At 39.8% G+C, this 20,097-nt stretch overlaps 1 protein-coding gene across 1 annotated transcript in view; it reads right to left on the bottom strand.

Moving 5' to 3' along the window:
• LOC104510616 (sushi, von Willebrand factor type A, EGF and pentraxin domain-containing protein 1-like) overlaps positions 1-12,947 on the bottom strand; it is a gene marked incomplete at both ends in the record, with an annotated part of 31,591 nt that extends 18,644 nt beyond the window's left edge. Inside the window, 2 exons of the mRNA XM_010152920.1 lie at positions 11,327-11,503; positions 12,692-12,947. Coding sequence (XP_010151222.1) covers positions 11,327-11,503; positions 12,692-12,947 — 433 coding nt within the window. The remainder of the gene's footprint in view (positions 1-11,326; positions 11,504-12,691) is intronic.
• Between the last annotated feature and the right edge of the window lie 7,150 nt (positions 12,948-20,097).

The following is a 20,097-nucleotide window of genomic DNA, read 5'->3' as shown; positions in this document are numbered from 1 at the left end:
AGCGGGAAATCAAATATTTGCGTTTCAGCTGATATTCTTTGCCAAGTTGGTAAAAGAAATAGGGCTAGAGGGCCACAGAATATTTAGTTATACAAACGCATACCTCTGTGAGATAGGTAGTAACAGAAGTCCAAAAGAAACACCAGCTGAACTTCATGTAGCTGTTCCGGTGCATAACCATGAGGTTTGGCAAGCATTCCTTATGTTCTGTGTTGACACCAAGACTCCTCCGAATAAGGCTACTCAGCCTCTCACACTCCTTACAAAATCCAAGTCCTCTTAACTAAGTTACTTGAAAGAGTAACTTTTGCCAAACTTCATATTCCCATAGGTGAAGCCCTCTTCCATACCCGCTGACTCAAGACCTACAGCACCTTGGTGCCACAGAAGTAAAAAAGATGCAGATGACTTAAACCGGTCAGCTGCTGCATTCAAAGGCACCAGAGCACCTCTATGCTGTCAGAGCGAGCACACACACTGTCGTTGCTGTCTGACGCACTGGGCTTGTCTCCCGTGATGTTGAGGTTACTGCAGCAAGCTTTAACAGACTGCTGTTCCCAGGCCTACGTAGGGTTCATGGAATGCTCTGAGGGCAGCAGATGGGGAAAGCATGAAATGAGGGACAGGAAGAGAAAACACAGTAACAGGCCAACATTTTCCTTCAGAGCTCCAGGTGTTCTTACACAGACATAAAACTCAAGAGTATAAATATATGCCTTTAAAGTAATGTGACTTAAAGCACTCCCAGCCCGTGTAGAGGTAGGTGTTTCTGCTTTCCACCTTTCTGCAGTTTTTAATACCACCTATGTGTATTTCCAGATAAGAGTTCTTCCAGGGAAACGCAGTCAGAACATAGCAAGCACTTGTCTGTCATAAGACCATTAAAAACTGGAGCTGAAGGGAGACTGACAATAGTAATAGGAATGTTATACTCTGGAGTATTCTGTGAAGCCCTAAACAATAAACAGGCTGGAAATAATAGCAATAATCTGTGAAAAAAAACATGCAGCATTAGCAGCCACAAGGTAGAAATGTTCCCACACATTATCTCCTGGTACTCTTCTTTGAGAAACAAATGACACACCACAAGGAGATGGAAACTTTCCATGTGTATTTACTATGCCATTTACAAGGGAACACCCTTTATTTCAACTTTTTGAACCAAAAAAGCCAATCCTTTTTTTTTTTTTTTTTTTAGCTATTCTCAGAATGTTTCTTTTGCTCCCAGGGAAAAACCCCAGCAGATTTGCCTCATGGCCCAGAGAAGGAGACAGATCCTTATGGCTGTTACAATAGGGTGCAGCTCTGCGTAGTACCACTACAGCTGCACCCATTTATACAGATGAAGATATTGCCATTCTTCTATGCTTACACTAAGGAAAAACTGTAGCTTAGTGCTTAATTGTACTGGGTTTTGATTTAAATCTGTCAGGTCCAAACTATAACTAAATGACATTAGAACTAGGCTAGATGATTACCTATATCATACACATTTCCATGAAATTAATCTTTCCCAACTCCCCCCTCCCAGCAAAGGTCCATTCATTTTTCCCATTCTTGTAGAGGAAAACACTTCATATTTAATAAATTTCAGACTAGAGAAAAAAATCCAGCTCCTCAAACTACCTTCAGATGTCAGCCCTGCTAAAACATCTGCATTGGAAGTGTTGAGTTGCTGGTCTGACTTTGTTTTGCATGGTAACAAATTAAACCCTAGGGTTTTGGCCTGAAGAGGTTCCCATTTCTGTGCAGAGTCCTGATTTCTGTTTTCATCAAAACACCAACAAAACCAGAAGAAACCAATTTCCTGTTTGATGAAACTGATCTGTGTTGCTGCCTTCTCATTCTCAAGGGACCTGGTCACACTCCACCATGCAGTCAGCACTTTTTCTGCATGAGAAGGTTGGCCCATCTGCAGTAGATTTTAGACAGACAGAAGAAAACAAGGCTGCTTACAAGACAGCAGACCAAACTGCTCCCGTCCATTCTGGCTGTTGAGTACCTGGCAGATAGATGAAGCTTATCATAAAATGTCTGCAACCTATTTGCCCTAATTCTGCTCCAAGTTGGGTGGGTTTTTGCCCTCTTTTCATCATTGTGTTTTTTTTCCAGCACACTCCTCTTGCTGTGCGCTGCCTTTGCTGGAGTGGTACCAGAATCTGAAGTAGTTCTGGACCCCTGTGGCTGAAGAAACAGAGAATGTGCACAGGAAGCGAGGAGCAGAGAGGGCTTCTTCCCTGAGAGTGATTGTGAAATGATCTGAGGAACCTGCCAGACAATTCTCCACAGAGAGCACAGCAAAGTCAGCTGGACAGGACGGAGCAAGAGAGGCAACACAAAAGCCATCTCACCCCTTCTCGCTACTATCTTCCCTCTCTTAAAATGGTGGTGTCCAAATGGACAGAAGTACTGGAAGGAACATCTATATTGCCTTTTTGGTAAATATCCCTTCAAAGACTTTGTTTAGGTCAAAATCTGCAAGCAAATAACTTACTTAGCCATGGGTTATGACCTGATTTCCATTGTGCTCCTTTGCTTCCACATTTTCCTCCCCCTCTCAGTTAACCCAGGGCAATTAACAGATGACCATCTCTGAACACTTGCAAAATGATTCACACTTCATTTCATAAAAAATACTTGCTTCATATGGGAACAGAAGTAGACAATTTTGTTTAGAACGTTGAAAGAATAGTACTCATTCTTACCAAGAACACACTTTGCAATATTCACTGTCTTGGGTAGCATGACTATCACAGCATAACTCAAGACCAGGATTTAAAAATAAAATGAAAATACTCCTAAACTCCGTGTTCATCTGGAAACTGATTGAGAGATAAGAGCCAAATTTGTTTGACCAAGTGACAAACACACCTTGTACAATCCTCCAAAATCCAAATACAGAGACACGGTGGGCTGCCTGATTTTGTCACATTAAGACGGCTATGCTTGAGCCTGGTTAAATGTATCGGCTTTGGGAAGACTTTGGGAGCAACTTAATGATGCCAGGAATCCTGATACCTACCCACCTCACAGGCACAGGCACTGTCTAAGTCTTACGAGTTATTTGTAGCACAGATTACATCCCAGGAATTACTTAAATACTTAAAGGTGATGCTCTGGAGCCGTAGAGAGACGCTAGGGACCAAACAGTTGATTAAAACAAGCTCTAAGTGTCTTAACCTCTCTCCTCATTTTGATGATTAACACTGCTGTATACTGTCATCTTATTATATCCTTCATACGATCTTTCAGGAATTTTAAGTTTTTCTTCCCTAAGACAAAAGCTACTTTAAGGCTCAGAGAATACTAAGATGTCTGCTTTTACTTTGTGAGACTGGCACAAGTTCAGGAATAGTATGTATGTACACGTGTCTATGAAAACATCCCAGCTATGTGTTTCTGAAAAGGTAGTGAAGGTAAGACGACACCATGTAATCCATAGGGGTAACCAAAGAATGTTGCAGTAAAATCCTTTTCATTAAGGGATTCAATGGACAGACAATTATTCCAGTAAGTGCCTGGTATGATGCAAATCCCAATCCTGAAAATGATTTTCAAATCTGCAAGAATAGTCAAAAGCTTATCAAAGTTCTATGCTAAAAGAGTGTGATCCTAAACTGTTTAAAAATCCATGACAACTGGCTGATGAATGTTTCGGGCAGTTAAGGAAAACATGTTCAGCAAAACGTTTGTAAACTACCACTTTGCCCAGGATTGTGCAGCTGGAAAAGGACATTTTCAAACCATGTAAAATCTCAAGGAAGGTGAGACAGCCTGCTTTTTATCCTGTCTAGAGACTCAAGATAAAGCCCAGGCTTAACAGTAAAGGTTTTACAGTCATTTAACTAAAGGCTAAGCCTATGTGGTGCTGTATTTACACCTGGAGCCTTCTTCACTGAGATGGCTGTCTGCAACGGTCACACTGTGGCCAAAGGACAGCTTGGGCACTCCAGGGAAAGCCTAAGTCTGATCGTCACAGAAAGCCGGAGACTACTTCCATGCCTTGTCTATTTCTATTCAGAGCACGGTTTCTGCTCCTCTCAAGCCCTCCAGATGGTTGATTTTTCTCCTCTAATTGCACATATGAACTTTGGCCAAAGGCCTTATTTTCATGACATTCTGAGGTGATCAGGACAAGTCACTTCTGAGACAAGGAAAAAAAGGGTAACTTGTGCATCACTTTCCAACTTTCCATGAAATTTACTTCAGAAATAGCTCTGCACTTAGTACAAAAGAAAGGGTCTGTTTTGGCACAGAAATCTATTTTCTAAAGGCCACAGGTGACATCTAGTTAGAAAGGATGAGATGTTTTTTCAGTACTGCCTACAGATGTAAAACTAAACCTCTGCTTTTCTGGTGTGCCTATGTCAAAATTGAATATGGGTTTTCACCTTCACCCTACATTAAACAGTTTCCTCAGAAATGGTGACGGTACACAGAGAAAACTTTACTTTTGGTGGTTTTTGGTTAGTTTTAGGGGTTTCTTTCTTTACTACAGTTCAGTTTTAAATGCAAAGGAAACAAGCTACATGCCACAGTTATAAAAATAACATGCTAACAAAGCATTATTATCCCTATTAGCTATCATGTTACTTAAATTATTAATTTTGCCACAGAAGATGTATATAATTTGATACATAAGGCCTCCAGAAGAGAGAAACATGAGTCATTCAGTTCCAAAGACTTGATCCAAAACTCATTAACACTACTGGAAATACTTCTCTACTGGAACTACTTTTATTCACTTCAAACGATGTATCAAAACTATGGATATGGTTAAAGACCACTAGAAGCTGAATTCATCATTTATTTCAGTGAAAAAACTTGTTCCAAATTGACCAAGAAAAGCTCTTTTTTTATAATTTTGCAAACAGTGTCGTTGGTTAGATGTTAGTATTTTCGTATTTCTATGGTGGTTCAGAAAGGTCACTGTTTGACTCCAGAGTTTGTTACAGAGTTTTTTTGATGGACTAAATCTGGATTATAATTCCACTTTGGAAATTATGAGGTTCACACAATCTTAAACAAAACAATAATCCTCCACCAAAATAAAGGAAAACCCCCAAGAAAGCCTGCATGTTCTGCTCCACCTGTGCTGTAAATAAGAAAAGAAAATCCCAACCTCATCAGGGTTTTTTTTCCCCTACTTGTAGTTATAAAATGTATACTTAAAAAAAAAAAGTGCTTTGCTACTGTTTCTGTCCAAAGGCTTCATGTGGAGAACACAGACCATAAAAAGTTTTACAGTACCAAAAGAAATACTTCAGTCAAGGCCCTGTACTGACAGGACAAGGGGTAATGGGTTTAAATTGATAGCGGGGGGGTTTAGATTAGGTATCAGGAAGAAATTCTTCCCGGAGAGGGTGGTGAGGCACTGGCACAGGTTGCCCAGAGAAGCTGTGGATGCCCCATCCCTGGAAGTGTTCAAGGCCAGGCTGGATGAGGCTTTGAGCAACCTGGTCTCGTGCAAGGTGTCCCTGCCCATGGCAGGGGTGTTGGAACTAGATGGTCTTTAAGGTCCCTTCCAACCCAAACCATTCTGTGATTCAGTGGTTCTATGATTCATTGACAAAACCTGTTATTGCTTCATAGGCATTGTGCCTTAAGAAACTTTTCAGTATTACTCCACCAAAACTTTTCAGTATTACTACACCAGTCAAGGATTAAACTCAGCCAAAGAAGATTCCAATGCCAGAAATGTCCCATCTTCCTAAAGCAGGTTGTACAGGTAGGAAATAAAACAGCTGGGTGTCAGAAGGCACTTAAAATGCAAACAAAACTACTGTAGCATCATGCAAGTCAAGTTTCTTTCAGAGCCATTCCTACAAAAAAACACCAACCCTCCTGACATGAAGAGTTTACTGACAATATGCTTTTAAATTACCAAACCAAAGGAAATTATCTCTATTGTGTGCTCCATTTTGAAAAATCCTGCAGAATCCAAATCCTTTTTTTATTCAGCCTTTGCTTTGCTTCCTATAGCAACAAGCACGAGAAATCTCTACCTGAATTTTCAGAACAGAAGCAAGACATACTGGGCTTTAGGGGACAACTTTCTGAGAAAGCAGATTTCAATGTAAAAAATCTGGAAAAGTATGTCTGCATTTATTTTCTACACAAAATACTTGCAAAAGGAAATTTTCTTCAGTCTTTATGCAAACAATAATTATGACTGGTTTTACAATCTTGAAGTCCTACGAAGATTTTTAAGAGGATCATTAACCTACTAAACTCCCACAGCCTTCTCTATAGCATTTGCTTCCTATATCCACCTTCCTCATCCACTTGTCTTTTAGTACCCTCAGTAGAAAACAAGATTGATTTACATTTCCCCTGTACTTACTCATCATGATGTTATGATACCCTCACCAGAGAAACACACTCCTTTACATTTCTTCTGTATTTAAGCATCATGGTGTTATGCTCAAATTGTTTCCCATAACAAATGAAACAAGCTTTATACAAAAAAGAATAAATACACAGGATGACAGCAAGGAATGTTTTTGCCAGTATTAATTAGGCATCAATTCACTGTTGCTTAGTCATGGGTATTTTGCTTCTTTCCTCTTGGTTTAGGTCCCCGTTTTCTTGTTTTCTCTTCTCCTTACATGACAGCCACTCATTTTAACACAGTATATTCACAACAGAACCTCTGCATATTATCACAGACAAAAAGCCACTGAAGAGAGGCTGTAACAGAAGGCAACTCTACCTGGGTAAGCATTTGAAAAAGTGAATAAATTACAAATAAAATAGTAAAGTATTCAAAGGTACCTCATCCCCCAAAGGGGTTACAAAAAGGGGTCAGTGATTAGAGATCTGTTAAGCAAAAGGGGAGAATCACTGACTGACACGTGTTGTACACAGAGCAAGGACTCTCCAGTCAAGCTTTTCTCCCTCTACGGTAGATGAGTCCAACTCCAAGTCTCTCCAAACTGCCCAGGTTTCATAAGCATTAATTAATCCTTCATTAAGCATCTGCATCCAAACTTCCTTGCCCAGCTGTAATTCAAGTTCTTCCAACCCATCTTGTTTAAAATTTTTACTTGTTTTCTTCTTTGTGGTTACCAGGATCTGCGGGTTTATGTGGCACAAGACAACACATATGTGTTGTTAACCCCGAATGCCTTGGGGCTTGGAGGGATCTTGTAAACTTAGTGAAAATTTCCATGTAGACTATGACAAGTTCAAGATGGTTGGCAAAGCTTCATTAAACCAGCAACTCCTATGGGGTAGCTAAAGAAACACCTCTGAAAAGGAATATTGAGAAAGGGTGACCCAGCTTCCAGGAGGGTAGAAGCTCCTATCAAAAGGAAGGGAGGAAGGAGACAGCATGGCATAAGACATGTTTAGCTTTACTTGACTAGGCCATTGGAATCACCACTGGAATGAAATTTCTTCCTGTCTGACTAAGAAGAGAACTGCTAGTAATATATGAAACACAGTAATATTTTTTTCTTTAACTAGAATGCTATCCAACTCATTAACATCAGGTTTTGTTTTGCATTCTCAACAGGAAGATTCCTGAAAATCTCATGGAAAAAAATGCTCAGCTGAAAACTGGGTCCAAAAACCAAGAAACCACAAAATGCAAATCTCCCCTGCCTTGCTGGGCCTACATTTCCTCAAAGTTTAAAGTCTTTTCAGTGAATGTGTTCTGAATTAAATTTTGTAAAAAAAGGACAAAGTTTTCACACGATTTCAGGTTTCACTGGAAGGTCTTTACCGATCTAATCAATGTGCTGTTCTGTAGGCAAAACTGTTGCCCTAGTGGCTGTGCAAATGGTAACTGATACGCTACACACTCCTAAATCAAAGCCTAGACACCCTATTGAATATTCATACATATGGTGAAATTCTGCACTTCAGTAATTATACCAAGCAGTGGACCAAAAATAAACAAGAGAAGGAATAACTAGCATAGACTACAAGTACTTCATTTACTAGTTCTGCCCCATCAACTGCACATCATCTTCATGGATACCCTGTGCTGCAAAAAAATGGGGTCCACATGTTAGATAAAAGAAACCACTGGTTGTAAGACAACAAACTACTGGTTGTAAGACAACAGTTTTCTGACCTCCCCAGTAAATGTGGTTCTGCTTAGAAGGTAACTGATGTACACTATCATAACAATGGGTATCATCATCCTTCAGTCGCACCATCATAAATCTAAAAGGTCATCCAACCTAAGAGCTCACTTAAAAAAAGAACATTCTCTGGAGACTCTTGCTGAAAAAAATGCAGGAAAAGGCTGTGTTAGAGACATATTTCACAGCCTCCTAAGACAGAGAAGAAGATACCAATGGAGATCTGGACGTTTGGTTTGCTTTTCCGTGGAACAAGCCATTGACTTGAACAGCCCACCTTTTTATTGGTGGAATGGCAGACACAGTCTTAGACTCTAGAAACCACAGATTTATTTTTGCTGACTTTTGTATTTTTGTTTGGTTGTCTCTAGTTTGAAACTCAACATTTGTAATCAGAGAAAGGAAGGAGAAAAAAAATCCATATTGAAAAGGAGGTGTTTATGCACTCTGCAATACTTGGGACTAGTTATGATACTGCCTTTGTTCTTCCTCCTTCTTCCTTTGTCACAATTGTCACAGATGTCTCTGGCTGCATGAGGCTCCTGGTGTGGGCCAAGCAGCTTTTGTTTGGTTTGCTTTTTTAAAGCAGAGAACAGTCAGTCTGTTCTTTTTTCTGTAGCACATCATCAACAATATTACAAAGAACAGGAGGGGGACACTGAAGCCAATTTCTACTTTCTGGCACAAAGCATGTGGCTCCTATTTTATTTTATGGAAGTTTTATAGAGAGTGTTTTCAGGTAATTAGGAAAGTAAAGAACTAGAATTTTCACATAGTCAGATGCCTCGAATTTAAGATCATAAACAACAGTGAGGTGGGATAATGCATAAGCACAAAAGCATACAGAAAATAACTAACACAGCAAAAAGAACAGACAGGTTGCAGAAAAACTCTCTCTCATCTTAATGAAAACTCTTTAAAAAACAGCCTTGCTGTATAAACATAGTCTAGTGGAGTATCTGCAAGTTTAACCAATCAAAAACTAGAAGTAGTCCAATTAAAATGTAAGTCCTGTCACTGTAAGCTTGCCAAAAGTCCTCCTGCACATTATACAGTGAAGAGAAGTTAAGATGCATTCTTAAGATTCCTTATGCTTTACAAATCCACAGCTATGCTCAGCTGGGAAATGTTAGGGGGGAAAAAAAAAAAAAAGAGGTTGGAATCCTTTTCAGAATAAAAGATTTCAAAATATGCTCTTTTTCCTTTAAAAAACACATGTTGCCTTTTGTTTCTGTCTGTCTTGAAGAAGAATACAGAATACAGCTGAGCAGAACAGACATACTTTAAAGAACAGGCTTGAGTTACTCAGGTCAGATTCTCCCTAAAATATATGTATGCATCTTCAGTTATCTTCATATATACAGCAGATGGCTGCAACCATCAGCTTATTTGCAGTATATCTAATACCAACCCCTTTCAAAAACATTTTAGGAGCACCTGCTGATAATGTCAAAATGAAACTTTCCACAACAGCTGTGAAGTACCCACTGAAAGAAATCAGAATTTTATCATTTTTGGTGGCACTGGAAAGGTATGGTCACCCTGTCAAAAGATCCTTTCTTGTGGAAAGGGTAACTAAAAGGATAGGTCCATTATCTTTAGGAATAGCTCAAACCAGTATTTTATGATGAAGCGATTGATAGAGACAGAACTACTGCATTTATTTTGTTTAATAGGTTATTAGGGCACTAAAATTGGAAGAAATTGCCTTGAATCACAAAAGAAAAAATTAAGACAAAAATTTGACTTCGTGTGAAACAGATTAGAATTACAACTGAAAATAAGCAAAACAGAATAGTGTATCTTCGTTTAGAGGTAACTGAGCACACAGGGGAGCTGCACCCACTTACATAAAATAGGATTCTGATCCAATGTGCCAGTACTGACACTGACTCTAGCTACATTCTTTTACTCATGCTGCACTCAAAATCCAATGGATTTCTGCTTACCTACTTCTCTTAATACAGAACAAAGGAAAGACGCTCCAGAGGCACAAGGTGAATTACAAAGTGCTAATTGGCACGGAGTATAATACAGCTGACCAGCTTCCCAGCACAAACAGAGGGTTATGTCAGTCCTTCCTTTCATGGGTGATAGACAACACCTTTCCCCCATCATGTGCTTATGTACAGTCTGGATTGCTCAGTGCATTCTTATAATCCTCCTCCTGCAGCCATACAGCCACCACAGTCTCCATTAAACCCTCCCCTGAAGGGATTCTTTAGCTCCTAGTCACAAACCTGCCTGCGCCTATTCTCTGAACAGAACTACCAGCTCTTACAAGTTACATTAAGAGACTCTCTACATGTAGTGAAAATCACATTAAAAACGCAGTATGGCCCTATAAAACCGCTATACAGTGGATATGTTTGTATCCACTGCACTTAGTTCACATCTAATGAGGAAACATCTCCTGAGAAACGTGATATGCAGAATGCAAGTGAGAATATGAGAATATAAACAAGATCAATATAAATACTGTATTTTGTTTCCAGTTGAGTAATTATTTGATTACAAGAACTCCTTTTGTCCAGCTCACAAAACAAATACAACAGTGTTCAGATTTGCTATGACAATTTTGAAACTTTTGTCCTAGAGAAATCAATGGAGTTGGATAAACCTCCATGCCTTCTCAGACAATAAAGAACTGTACATTGTTATTTCAACTGTAGCCTTTGAATGCATACTACTAAAAAGACTTTTCCAAAAAGCAGTAACAACAATCTTAGCAAAATGTGATGACAAGTTTCTGTTTAGTGACTCAGATGCCTGCCTTCTCTTCAGTAACTGACAGTCAACATGAGAGAATCAAAGAACATTTAATTGACTCTAAGTTGTGCCAAGGATTTATCCTGCAAAGATCCACATATACAGTCCTTCTCCAAACAGGAAAGTTTATGAAAGTTCAAAAAGTGATCAGCAAAATTCATGAAGGAAAAACCTCAGACTCAGTATTGTTTTGTGAGCTGCGTTTTAGAGAAGTTTAAGTGTGTCAGAACATTTGTCCTATTCTTACCTCTTTGCTGTGCATCTCTTTGGGCTGTTGCTGGAGACATGGTGGGTAGGCTGCTAGGGCTGTTCCATGTCTTCAGCCAGAGAGAGTTTTCCAACAGTCTCAAATGCATTCTGTTCCAGGACCATAGCCATAATCCCTAACAGAGCTTTTCAGTCTCAGCTAGATCAGCCACGTACTCACAGCATACAGAGAAACCCAAGCACTAAGACTAGAGACTCACCTGTGCATTCATGTTGTAGTCCTTTCCCATAGTATCCTTTTTCACAGATGCACTCAAACTGGCCAGTGTGAGTGCCGCATTTGCAGCTCGCCATGATGTCGCAGCAGTTTTCATTTGCCTCACAGAGATACGAACAATGTGAGAGATCTTCTTGGATATAGCTGCCAGAGGGCAGGTCTGAAATAATATCAATTTATTAACAAAAAATCCAAACAATAGTCTCCCCACTGCCTCACATTATGCTATTTGTGAAATGTTTCTTAAAAACACTAGCTTCCAGTTCTAAGCAGTAGCAATGGCAGCACGACACAGAGCCTTGCTACAGTCAAAATGTAAAAAAAACAATTGGTGTTCTTACTTTGGACAAGGGTTCACTGAAAGCCATGGTGCAAAGACCCTCCAATTTTCTCACTTGCTTTCATTTGAGCCTAACACTGTCAGGATGCAGTCTCACACCCAACAAGTGCTGCTGAGACAGCTTTTCCCTGCTTTGGTGGATGCCATCTTTGGCACTGGGAGAGCATTTGGTCACGGCATGCATAACCAGTTGGTCATATTAAAGAAATCTTTCCTTTGGCACATTCACAGAGACCAATTAAACCTTACCTGGAACAAACAGAATGGCAGTAAAGAATACTACTTATGTAAAAGTAGCATGCTTTTAAAAATTAAATGTAGCAAAAAAAAGCGCTAATAGCTACTCTGATGCATGTTCTAAGACTCAGTCGAGCAGCACTGGCTTACAGACAAAGGTCTAGTCATATGCTCTTATTCACTAGTTCAAAATAATACTATTTTTCAGGAAGAGCTATTTTTTTAGAATACAGCAGATGAAAAAGGAAAAAAACCACAGTCCAAACCCTCTTTTCACCCCTTGCTTTTTCCAGTTTTACTGAATGTATAAGGTCATAAACATAAATTGTATTTACCCTTAAACACAGAGATCTAAATCAGCTCTGAACAGGCTAGCTACCAGCAGGCATTAAGGCTAGTCCTAAGGTGTGTGCTTGGTGTCTCTTTTGGACAGCATGTATCTGACTACGAGGTTCATCCATTCAAGCAGAAGCTACATCGTGCCAAGACCACAGTCTGTTTTCTGTGGACAAAATGAAGAGTTGAATGGATGTAAGTATGTGTATTCCAAGGAGGAGAATTTGTCTCACATTTTGCTGATGATGAGTTAGTCAAACAAAATGCTTATCCCTTTACTTGAGGAATGAACACGTCTGCCAGAAAGCAGGAGCAAAATAGTAATAATAACAAGGAATCAGCACTATATGAAATGTAATTACAAGATAGTACTGGAGATCTCTCTACTCAGACCCCTCTGCTCTCTGTAAACATGAGAGGTTAGTACATCAATACCTTCATGAAGAGCCCTGCGTGCCAGAGCTTCAAACTCAGTAAAACTGTGAAGAAGGTAACAGTGATCTTCTTTTGGATGGGATGCCATGTCGTTCAGTTCTCGGATATTTCCTTGCCATATCCCGAAGGTGAAGATCTCCACTCCAAATTCACGCAAGGATGCTGCAATGGGTCTTGGGTCTCCCCCATTGGAATATCCATCAGTAATGAGAAATATCACCTTTGTGGCATTTCCACGGGCATGCCGTAATATTTGCTGGAAGAGAAAATGAAATTGCACACCTCAGGAAAGGGTTAGCAGCGGTTTATCTGTACACTACTTCCTCGATGATGTGGCTCCTTTTATTTGAATTATACAGCTAGATTAAGTCCTTGCAAGACCACTCCCTAAAATGAAAATCAACCATCTGCATGTAGAGCCCATGGTTAGATGAGGCCAACCACTGAGTCACAGTTCAGATGGTCACAGACTGCACAATCACAGAAACCATGACACGATCTGAAATGAAACACATTTCACACTGACCGAAAAACTCACCCATGTGACAGACAGCAATGATCCTGACCAGTGCTTTAGCAACTTCATTCAGACTGCAGTTTGAACAGGTAATACGAACACTGAAAATCTAGTGCAAGACCCGTAGGACCAAAGTTCAGACACTGCCAATTGTTTCAGTGCCATGGGAGTGATGCGGATGCAAGTCTGCTGCCAGTTTGGTTCATGCTGCTTTTCTATGCAAGAGTGCCATTCGGTTCCAAATTTTCCTGACCATTCAGGTAAGTGAAAACTCACCAAATCCTACCATGAAAATGTAATGCACACGTGCTGCAAATGGTGGCACACCCACTCTCATTATCACAGCTTTCAGTAGGTAATATATGAACAAATTCTCTACAGTTTGAAAGGTGTAACTAAGAACAAAAGGTATTTTATTAGGGATTATTTCACTTTAAAAAAATCCACAGATCTATTGGAAAAAATGTAGGGACTTACAGATCAATGAAAGTTGAAGAATCAGTCAAAACTACAGACACATTACTGAAAACAGCTCTCACACACATTGTCAGCTTTTTACATGAGGAAGAGCAGTTAAAGCTGCCACTGTGATTATCTGGCCATAGACCCACAAATTTTTTATTTCCATATGTTCCTTCTCACCTTCCCTCTACTGTTTCCTTGTCTAAAAGGTGAAATCTACTGTAGTTCTGGAAAACAAAACAGTGACTGTGTCATTCTCTTGCCTTGTAAGGCAGATGGAAAATTGTTATTTACTCAGTAAGCCCACAAGAAATTTCATAGTGTATGCATAGACAGAGAACATGCCCAGCCTTTGTACATGGGTATGAAGGAAAAGGTAGTGAGACAGAAAAAATTCTGCCAGGAACAGCAGTCAAAAAAAACAGCATCTCAGATACTTGATGTGCGATGCAAAATATAGCTGTGCCCATTGCAGCTTCATAAGCCTCTCTGTGACGGGAAGTTGAACAGGTTTTAGAAACAGATGAGAACATGAGTTAGGAATTAGTTAGAAAAAAGTTCCTACTAATTGCCAGGCTAGTAAATTACAAATAAAAATCAAAGAATTTGGGTGTATCTCCTATTAAACAAGCTTCAAAAGAGTGACCATGCATGCACAGGGTACCTTGCTTCCCTAAAAGCACGCTCACTGTACCTCTTTACAGCCAGCTGTTGCATACCAGCATAACTGCACTAGGAAGATGGAACCTGGAAAAATAAGCAGTCCTCAAAACTGTAGTTTTATGCATGGAAAAAAACCCAAAGCTTGACAACAATCATGAGCGTTTCCTATGGTGTCATGCATTCAAGGATTCCATGTCAAGTCTGAGACAAGAGTTACGAAGTTTAACCAGGTGATCAACTGAAAAAAAACGAGTGACTAAAAGAACATTCTTTATTGTGTGCAAACTGCTTGCTCCTAAGAGATCAAAATCCTTCTATCTCTATCTCCCACACGGTGACTACTTTTACATTTCTGTTTTTCTTGCAACGCTGAGGTAACAAATAAGATCTAACCTCTTTTAATGTCAGCTTACATTAAAATTACTTTAATGTCCACTAAATTATAAAGCCCATTTCAATTATATTGTCAGTCTCCTCCCAACAAGCATTTGGACTGCTGGTTATTTTAGCCCCAGCACAGCATTCCTCATTTTTCCCTGTTTAATTGTGTTTTCTCCCTTAAAACAGTTTCTGAAGATTGTTTTAGCTTGTCCGTCATGGCCTGAAAAATGGCCCATAGCCCTTTCCACCCTGCCGCCACCTGCAGATTTAAGGTTCATTCCTTCTAATACTTCACACAAAACATCTGTGACAACACTCAGTTGTGCCTGTGTGAGGATGTGCCCCACAGATTCCTGCCCATCATCCTTCCAGTTGGTCAGTACACCAGTGCTCATTACTCTCCGAGTACATTTGTTCTTGGACGACAGGCAGAGCACCTGCAAAACTGTGATGCTAACATGCCTATGGACTAAAAACCACCCTATGGAATCACAACTCTCATAATCAGCTGCAGTCTGTCAGAGTGTGAGTAAATAGGGGCCACCACCGATCTCTTGGTGGCCAGGTGCTGCCTGTGACCCTAAAGCAGGGGAATGCAAAGGTGTACTTTCTCCTTCCTCTGTGAACTGATGTAGAAGGAATTAGATGGAGACTTTCAACTTGGTAGCATGCAAATTACTAAGACATTTATTTCTCTCATTTATTATTATTTATTTATTATTCATTTATTTCTAAGACATTTATTTCAATAGTAGACTGTAAATGCTACAATTTAAGCCATAACAAATTCCAAAACTGAGATGAGCTGAGTTTAGTAGTTATATTACAAAATCTTTAAGTAAGACTTAAGAGGTAAAACTGTCTGTCTTTCAGCTCAATCAAAAGCTTGCCAGTTAGGCCAGTCAAAGAACCCGCAGAGGTTTTATAACCTCTCTCAGTAAGCCAGGCCACATTTCAGGCCAATTTGATTTTGATTTGGCAATTCATTGATTTCAGGTAAAAAACTAAAAACAAGCATACACACCATAAATCAGAGCACAGACCATTGGCACCGTGGTCTGAAAGACTGCCAAGCAATGTGTTGCTGTTGGGCTTGATTTTATTACTACTTGTATGCAAAACCCAAAGGGAGTGAAACCAAATTCTCTTGCAGACACAAACACCCTTCACAAACCAAACTTATTGTTCCTCATGTTGCTTAAGTCGTAAGTGGAAAACCAGAATGAAGTGAAAAACCAGAATGAAGTGAAAAACCAGAATGAAGTGGAAAGCTAGGTTGAAAAGAATCAGGAAGATAAAGGTAAGGCAAAAGACGATATTAAGACAAATAGTAGGAAAAAACCATAAATGCCACATTCCAAAATGCATTCTGAAATGGATGCTCTACGACAAGTGGCAATGCAGGCAGAGAGGGTAGTGCTATTTACAATTAACACATAAAACTAACATATTTAGCATTTACTGTACTATTTTGAAATGCAATGTAAGCAACTTAAACTTCTATCCAACTTCTTAAGTATCCAGGCTGAAATTTTCCACTCAGGATGTTTGTCTCAAGCTGTTTTAGCGAAAATGGTTTTATTTCGAAAAACAAAATGAGGAAAAACATATGTTCCATCCATACTTACTTGCTTTTGCAACCATAGCATCTCCAAGCTTTGCAGAAGGAACTTGCAATCTGCAAATCACGTTTATAATAAAGGTGAGGAAATAGGCCCCAATATATGCAAGTTGTGGAACCTGTGCAACTGAGGAAGAAACCACAACTTGCCCATAGTGAAGAGACATAACGGAGACTGCCAGTGCAATTCTCTGAAGATCCCACCTGCACACAGCCTGGTCTAGCAGAGTATGATTTCAACTCTCAGTTATATTGTAACATGTGCAGAAGGGGGAACAAAGCTTAATTCTGGCAGGATGTGGCTTTGTACTTTCAGTAATAATCTTTCAGCACTGTTTCCCTCTGTCCATAGCACAAAACTCCACAGATTTTTCAGATGAAGGTAGTGGACGGCATTACCCATTACCCCAGTTTTTCAGCAAGTGGTACTCATAATAGGTAGCAAACAAACTTCTGTATTTTGCCTAAATACAGGGACACGTCTGCATATCCAGTGAACAAACTAGCTTGAGCTCCAGTAGTCCAGCCAAGACAACATGGATCTCCAAAAGGACTATTTAACCCAGATTAGTAAATTAGCAGGGATCTGTTTTGCAAAACTAGACTGCCACCAACACCCTCTGAGACAGCTGAGCAGAGTACACAGGGCCGCCATGTCTTTCCATGCGACCAAGAAAGGTTCCCTGGCTGTAGGTCCCATGAACAACAGCTTACCAAGCCCTCTTAAAACATGTGCGTCATCAGTTAGGGTAAGTGGGAAGCATCGGGCAAAGACCATTTCTGTGGGGCAAATATCCCTTGCCTACACAACCCTGAGATAAGGCAGGCAGCCAACAGGGCCAAGGAGGGCAACCTCCTCTTTGGGCAGCACTTCTGTCACAGACACACATTGCGCCAACAGGTAAGAGAGTATGAAGCTGTCTTCCTGCTACCTGTCGGTCTCGAATACTCAGGCACCAGTGGATCTGTGTAGAGAAACAGATGAACAGACAGCATTGCTACATATTGCCCCTAGAAATCAAAACAAAACAAAGCCACTGAACAGCTTGGCCCTCGTGTCTTGCAGCTGTAACGACAGACACACAGTCCCTGCAGTGTAACAGCAGAGGAAAAGAACAAGGGAAAGAAACATTTGACATCTGGGGGGCAGGAAGAGACATAAGTCTATTTTTAAATCATCTGTATATGTCTGGTGGTCCAGTCAGTGTTTTGTTTCCTTCTGTGAAAGCACAGTGACAGAAGGGACAGGCCACCATCCAGAGCCGCTGACAATCCAACTAACAGTCTGCCTTGCTCTGCCTCTTCTCTCCAATATTTGTGTGGCATTTCACATGATTTTTGTTTCCTTTAACCCTGACTCACATTATTCTGGGACATCTCTCTCCTTCCCTCTCCAGAAAGTTGTTTTGGAAGCTGTTTTTCCCAACAGAAATTTCATATATTTCAAAATGTCTGTTCACTTAACCCCTAAGCTTGTAAGCACGCACAGAAGTGGTTCCATGTATCTGACCAGTCCACACCAACTTCATGGACTGCGCCTACATAAAGGTGACCTTTTTTCATGACAAGGCTCTGCAGTCCTTTCATAAATTGTTAGGTTCTTCAATAAATTAAGCTTAAAAAACCACTACAGAGTAATCAGAAGTTAAAAGGATCCCGAGAACTTGTTCCTTTGCTATGAATATCCACATCTGCTTCTGATTTTACCATCAAATGAAACCGAGCACCAGCCATAACTCAAAAATAAGGTGCTGAATGGCCTCTTCAATTGAGAACACAGCCTATTTGGTCATTACTATAAATAATAGTAATAATAATAAGGGATAAGTACCAAAAAAACCAAAACAATTAATGCTTTTGATGATTGCAAAGAAATGTACGGGGGCACTAGGAACACCTTGTCTTTGACTGTTCTAGTACCTATTTTCTTGTCTACGCTTCTTTCACAGAGGCGACACATCAGTCAGTTTCAGTAATCCTTCCAGACCTTAAATAAAACATTCTTTTCACATTAGCAAAAAGTTATTACCATCTGTATTGTATTCAGTCACTGTTTAGTGTGTACAAATATCTGGCAGACTTGCCATTTTCTCTGTGCCAATAACAGTCCTTAGAACTAAAAAATGAATTCTTGTGCAACAAAAATGTTATACAAAATCCTCCTCTAGATATTCACTACTGTAAGGCAAAATGAAATCTTACCAGTACAGTCACAAACCAGCTAAACCTCTAAGTTCTGTGGTTTTTATATTAAAATAAGAGTTTGTAATACAAAATCAGAAGGCTAAAGATTTCCTCAGCCATTTAACAGTCACAGCAATGACGTCGTTAAAGGTACTTTGTCACTGCCTCGATTGCATGTTCTGCATGCAATCTGTAAGCATTTGATCCTGGGCCCCACCTCTGTCCTTACTCAAGTGGTTTGCTTTTAGAGAAGATTTTGACCATACAGAATTGGCTGTTAATACATCAGTCTAAAGGGAAACAAACCAAAATGGGTTAATATGTCTCACTTTACAAACTAAGCCTTAGATTAACATCAGGCAGCCCCAGGATCCTTGCCAGGAGAAGCCTGCCTTAAATGGTGTAAGTTGGAACCTAGCTCTCAAAATAACATTATCCAAGCATTCATCACAAAAATTACACTGCTCCTTGTTTACCTTGTAGGGAATACACTACCTAAGGGCTACCAAGGGAATGGTATTTGTTATTGGTCAGGAAGAACCATCACTGCACCGCAAAAACGAAACAGAAAGCCATCCATTAAAAAGCCATTCAGCTCTGCTATACCAGTAGATCACTTATACTGAATCTCTTTTCTCCCTAGGAACTACAGAAAACCTACACCATGGGACGAGTTCTGAAAAACAAGAAAACAAAAAGAACACGAGTTCTTTTTCCCAGAGAATCACTTACTCACTATAAAGGAAATAATTCCCATTTTATAACATTATAGAATGAATATAACTACATATCATATAATATAATCACTATTAAACTTACATTAAAATAAGTAAGTTATACTTTATTATGAAAAACTCTGCATAGATTTGACCTATATATTCAGCAGATTATTAAAACAGTATGTTTTAATTTCTCACGGATATCTTCAGAAGTGGATCTGCATGTCATTCACAAAGGGAAACAGCAATGCTAAATCCTTTTGCGATGGTCACCCTTTGTTTCAAGGTTCATTTGCTTTCATCGTTCCTTCAGGTAAAAAAGTCCAAATCTGGGACAAAATTCTACACAAATATATACTGTTGGGAAAAAAAAATCAGTACTGAGATCAACCACAGCTTTTGGTGGAGTTGAGGTACCTTATCACTGAATCCCATGCAATCCTAAGGAAGTTGATTACCTCAAAAAGATGGGTGACAAATGCTGTTGCCCTTAATCATGATACAATGTCCTGTTCCTCTACATAAAAGACTTGCCCTTACCTCTTCTCCTCTCTCTCTAAAACAGAAAAGGTCTCATTTCACCACTTCTATTTTGGTCACTGAACACTGGTGTTTTCACTGCTCCACTCAAATAAATCCTATCCCCTCTTTGGGTTTCACTGCCCCTTTCAGGAGAAGAACTGAAAGATATGCCTGACAAATATGGTGGCCTTCTACGATGGGTTCATGACCTTGGTGGACAGAGGACGGGCAACTGATGTCATCTACCTGGACTTGTGCAAAGCCTTCAATACTGTCTCACATGACATCCTTGTCTCAAAACTAGAACAACACGGATTTGACAGATGGACCAGTCGAT

This window comes from Eurypyga helias, unplaced genomic scaffold (assembly GCF_000690775.1).
Source record: "Eurypyga helias isolate BGI_N326 unplaced genomic scaffold, ASM69077v1 scaffold47265, whole genome shotgun sequence".
Lineage (NCBI taxonomy): Eukaryota > Metazoa > Chordata > Aves > Eurypygiformes > Eurypygidae > Eurypyga > Eurypyga helias.
This window is presented reverse-complemented; position numbering and strand designations above follow the sequence as displayed.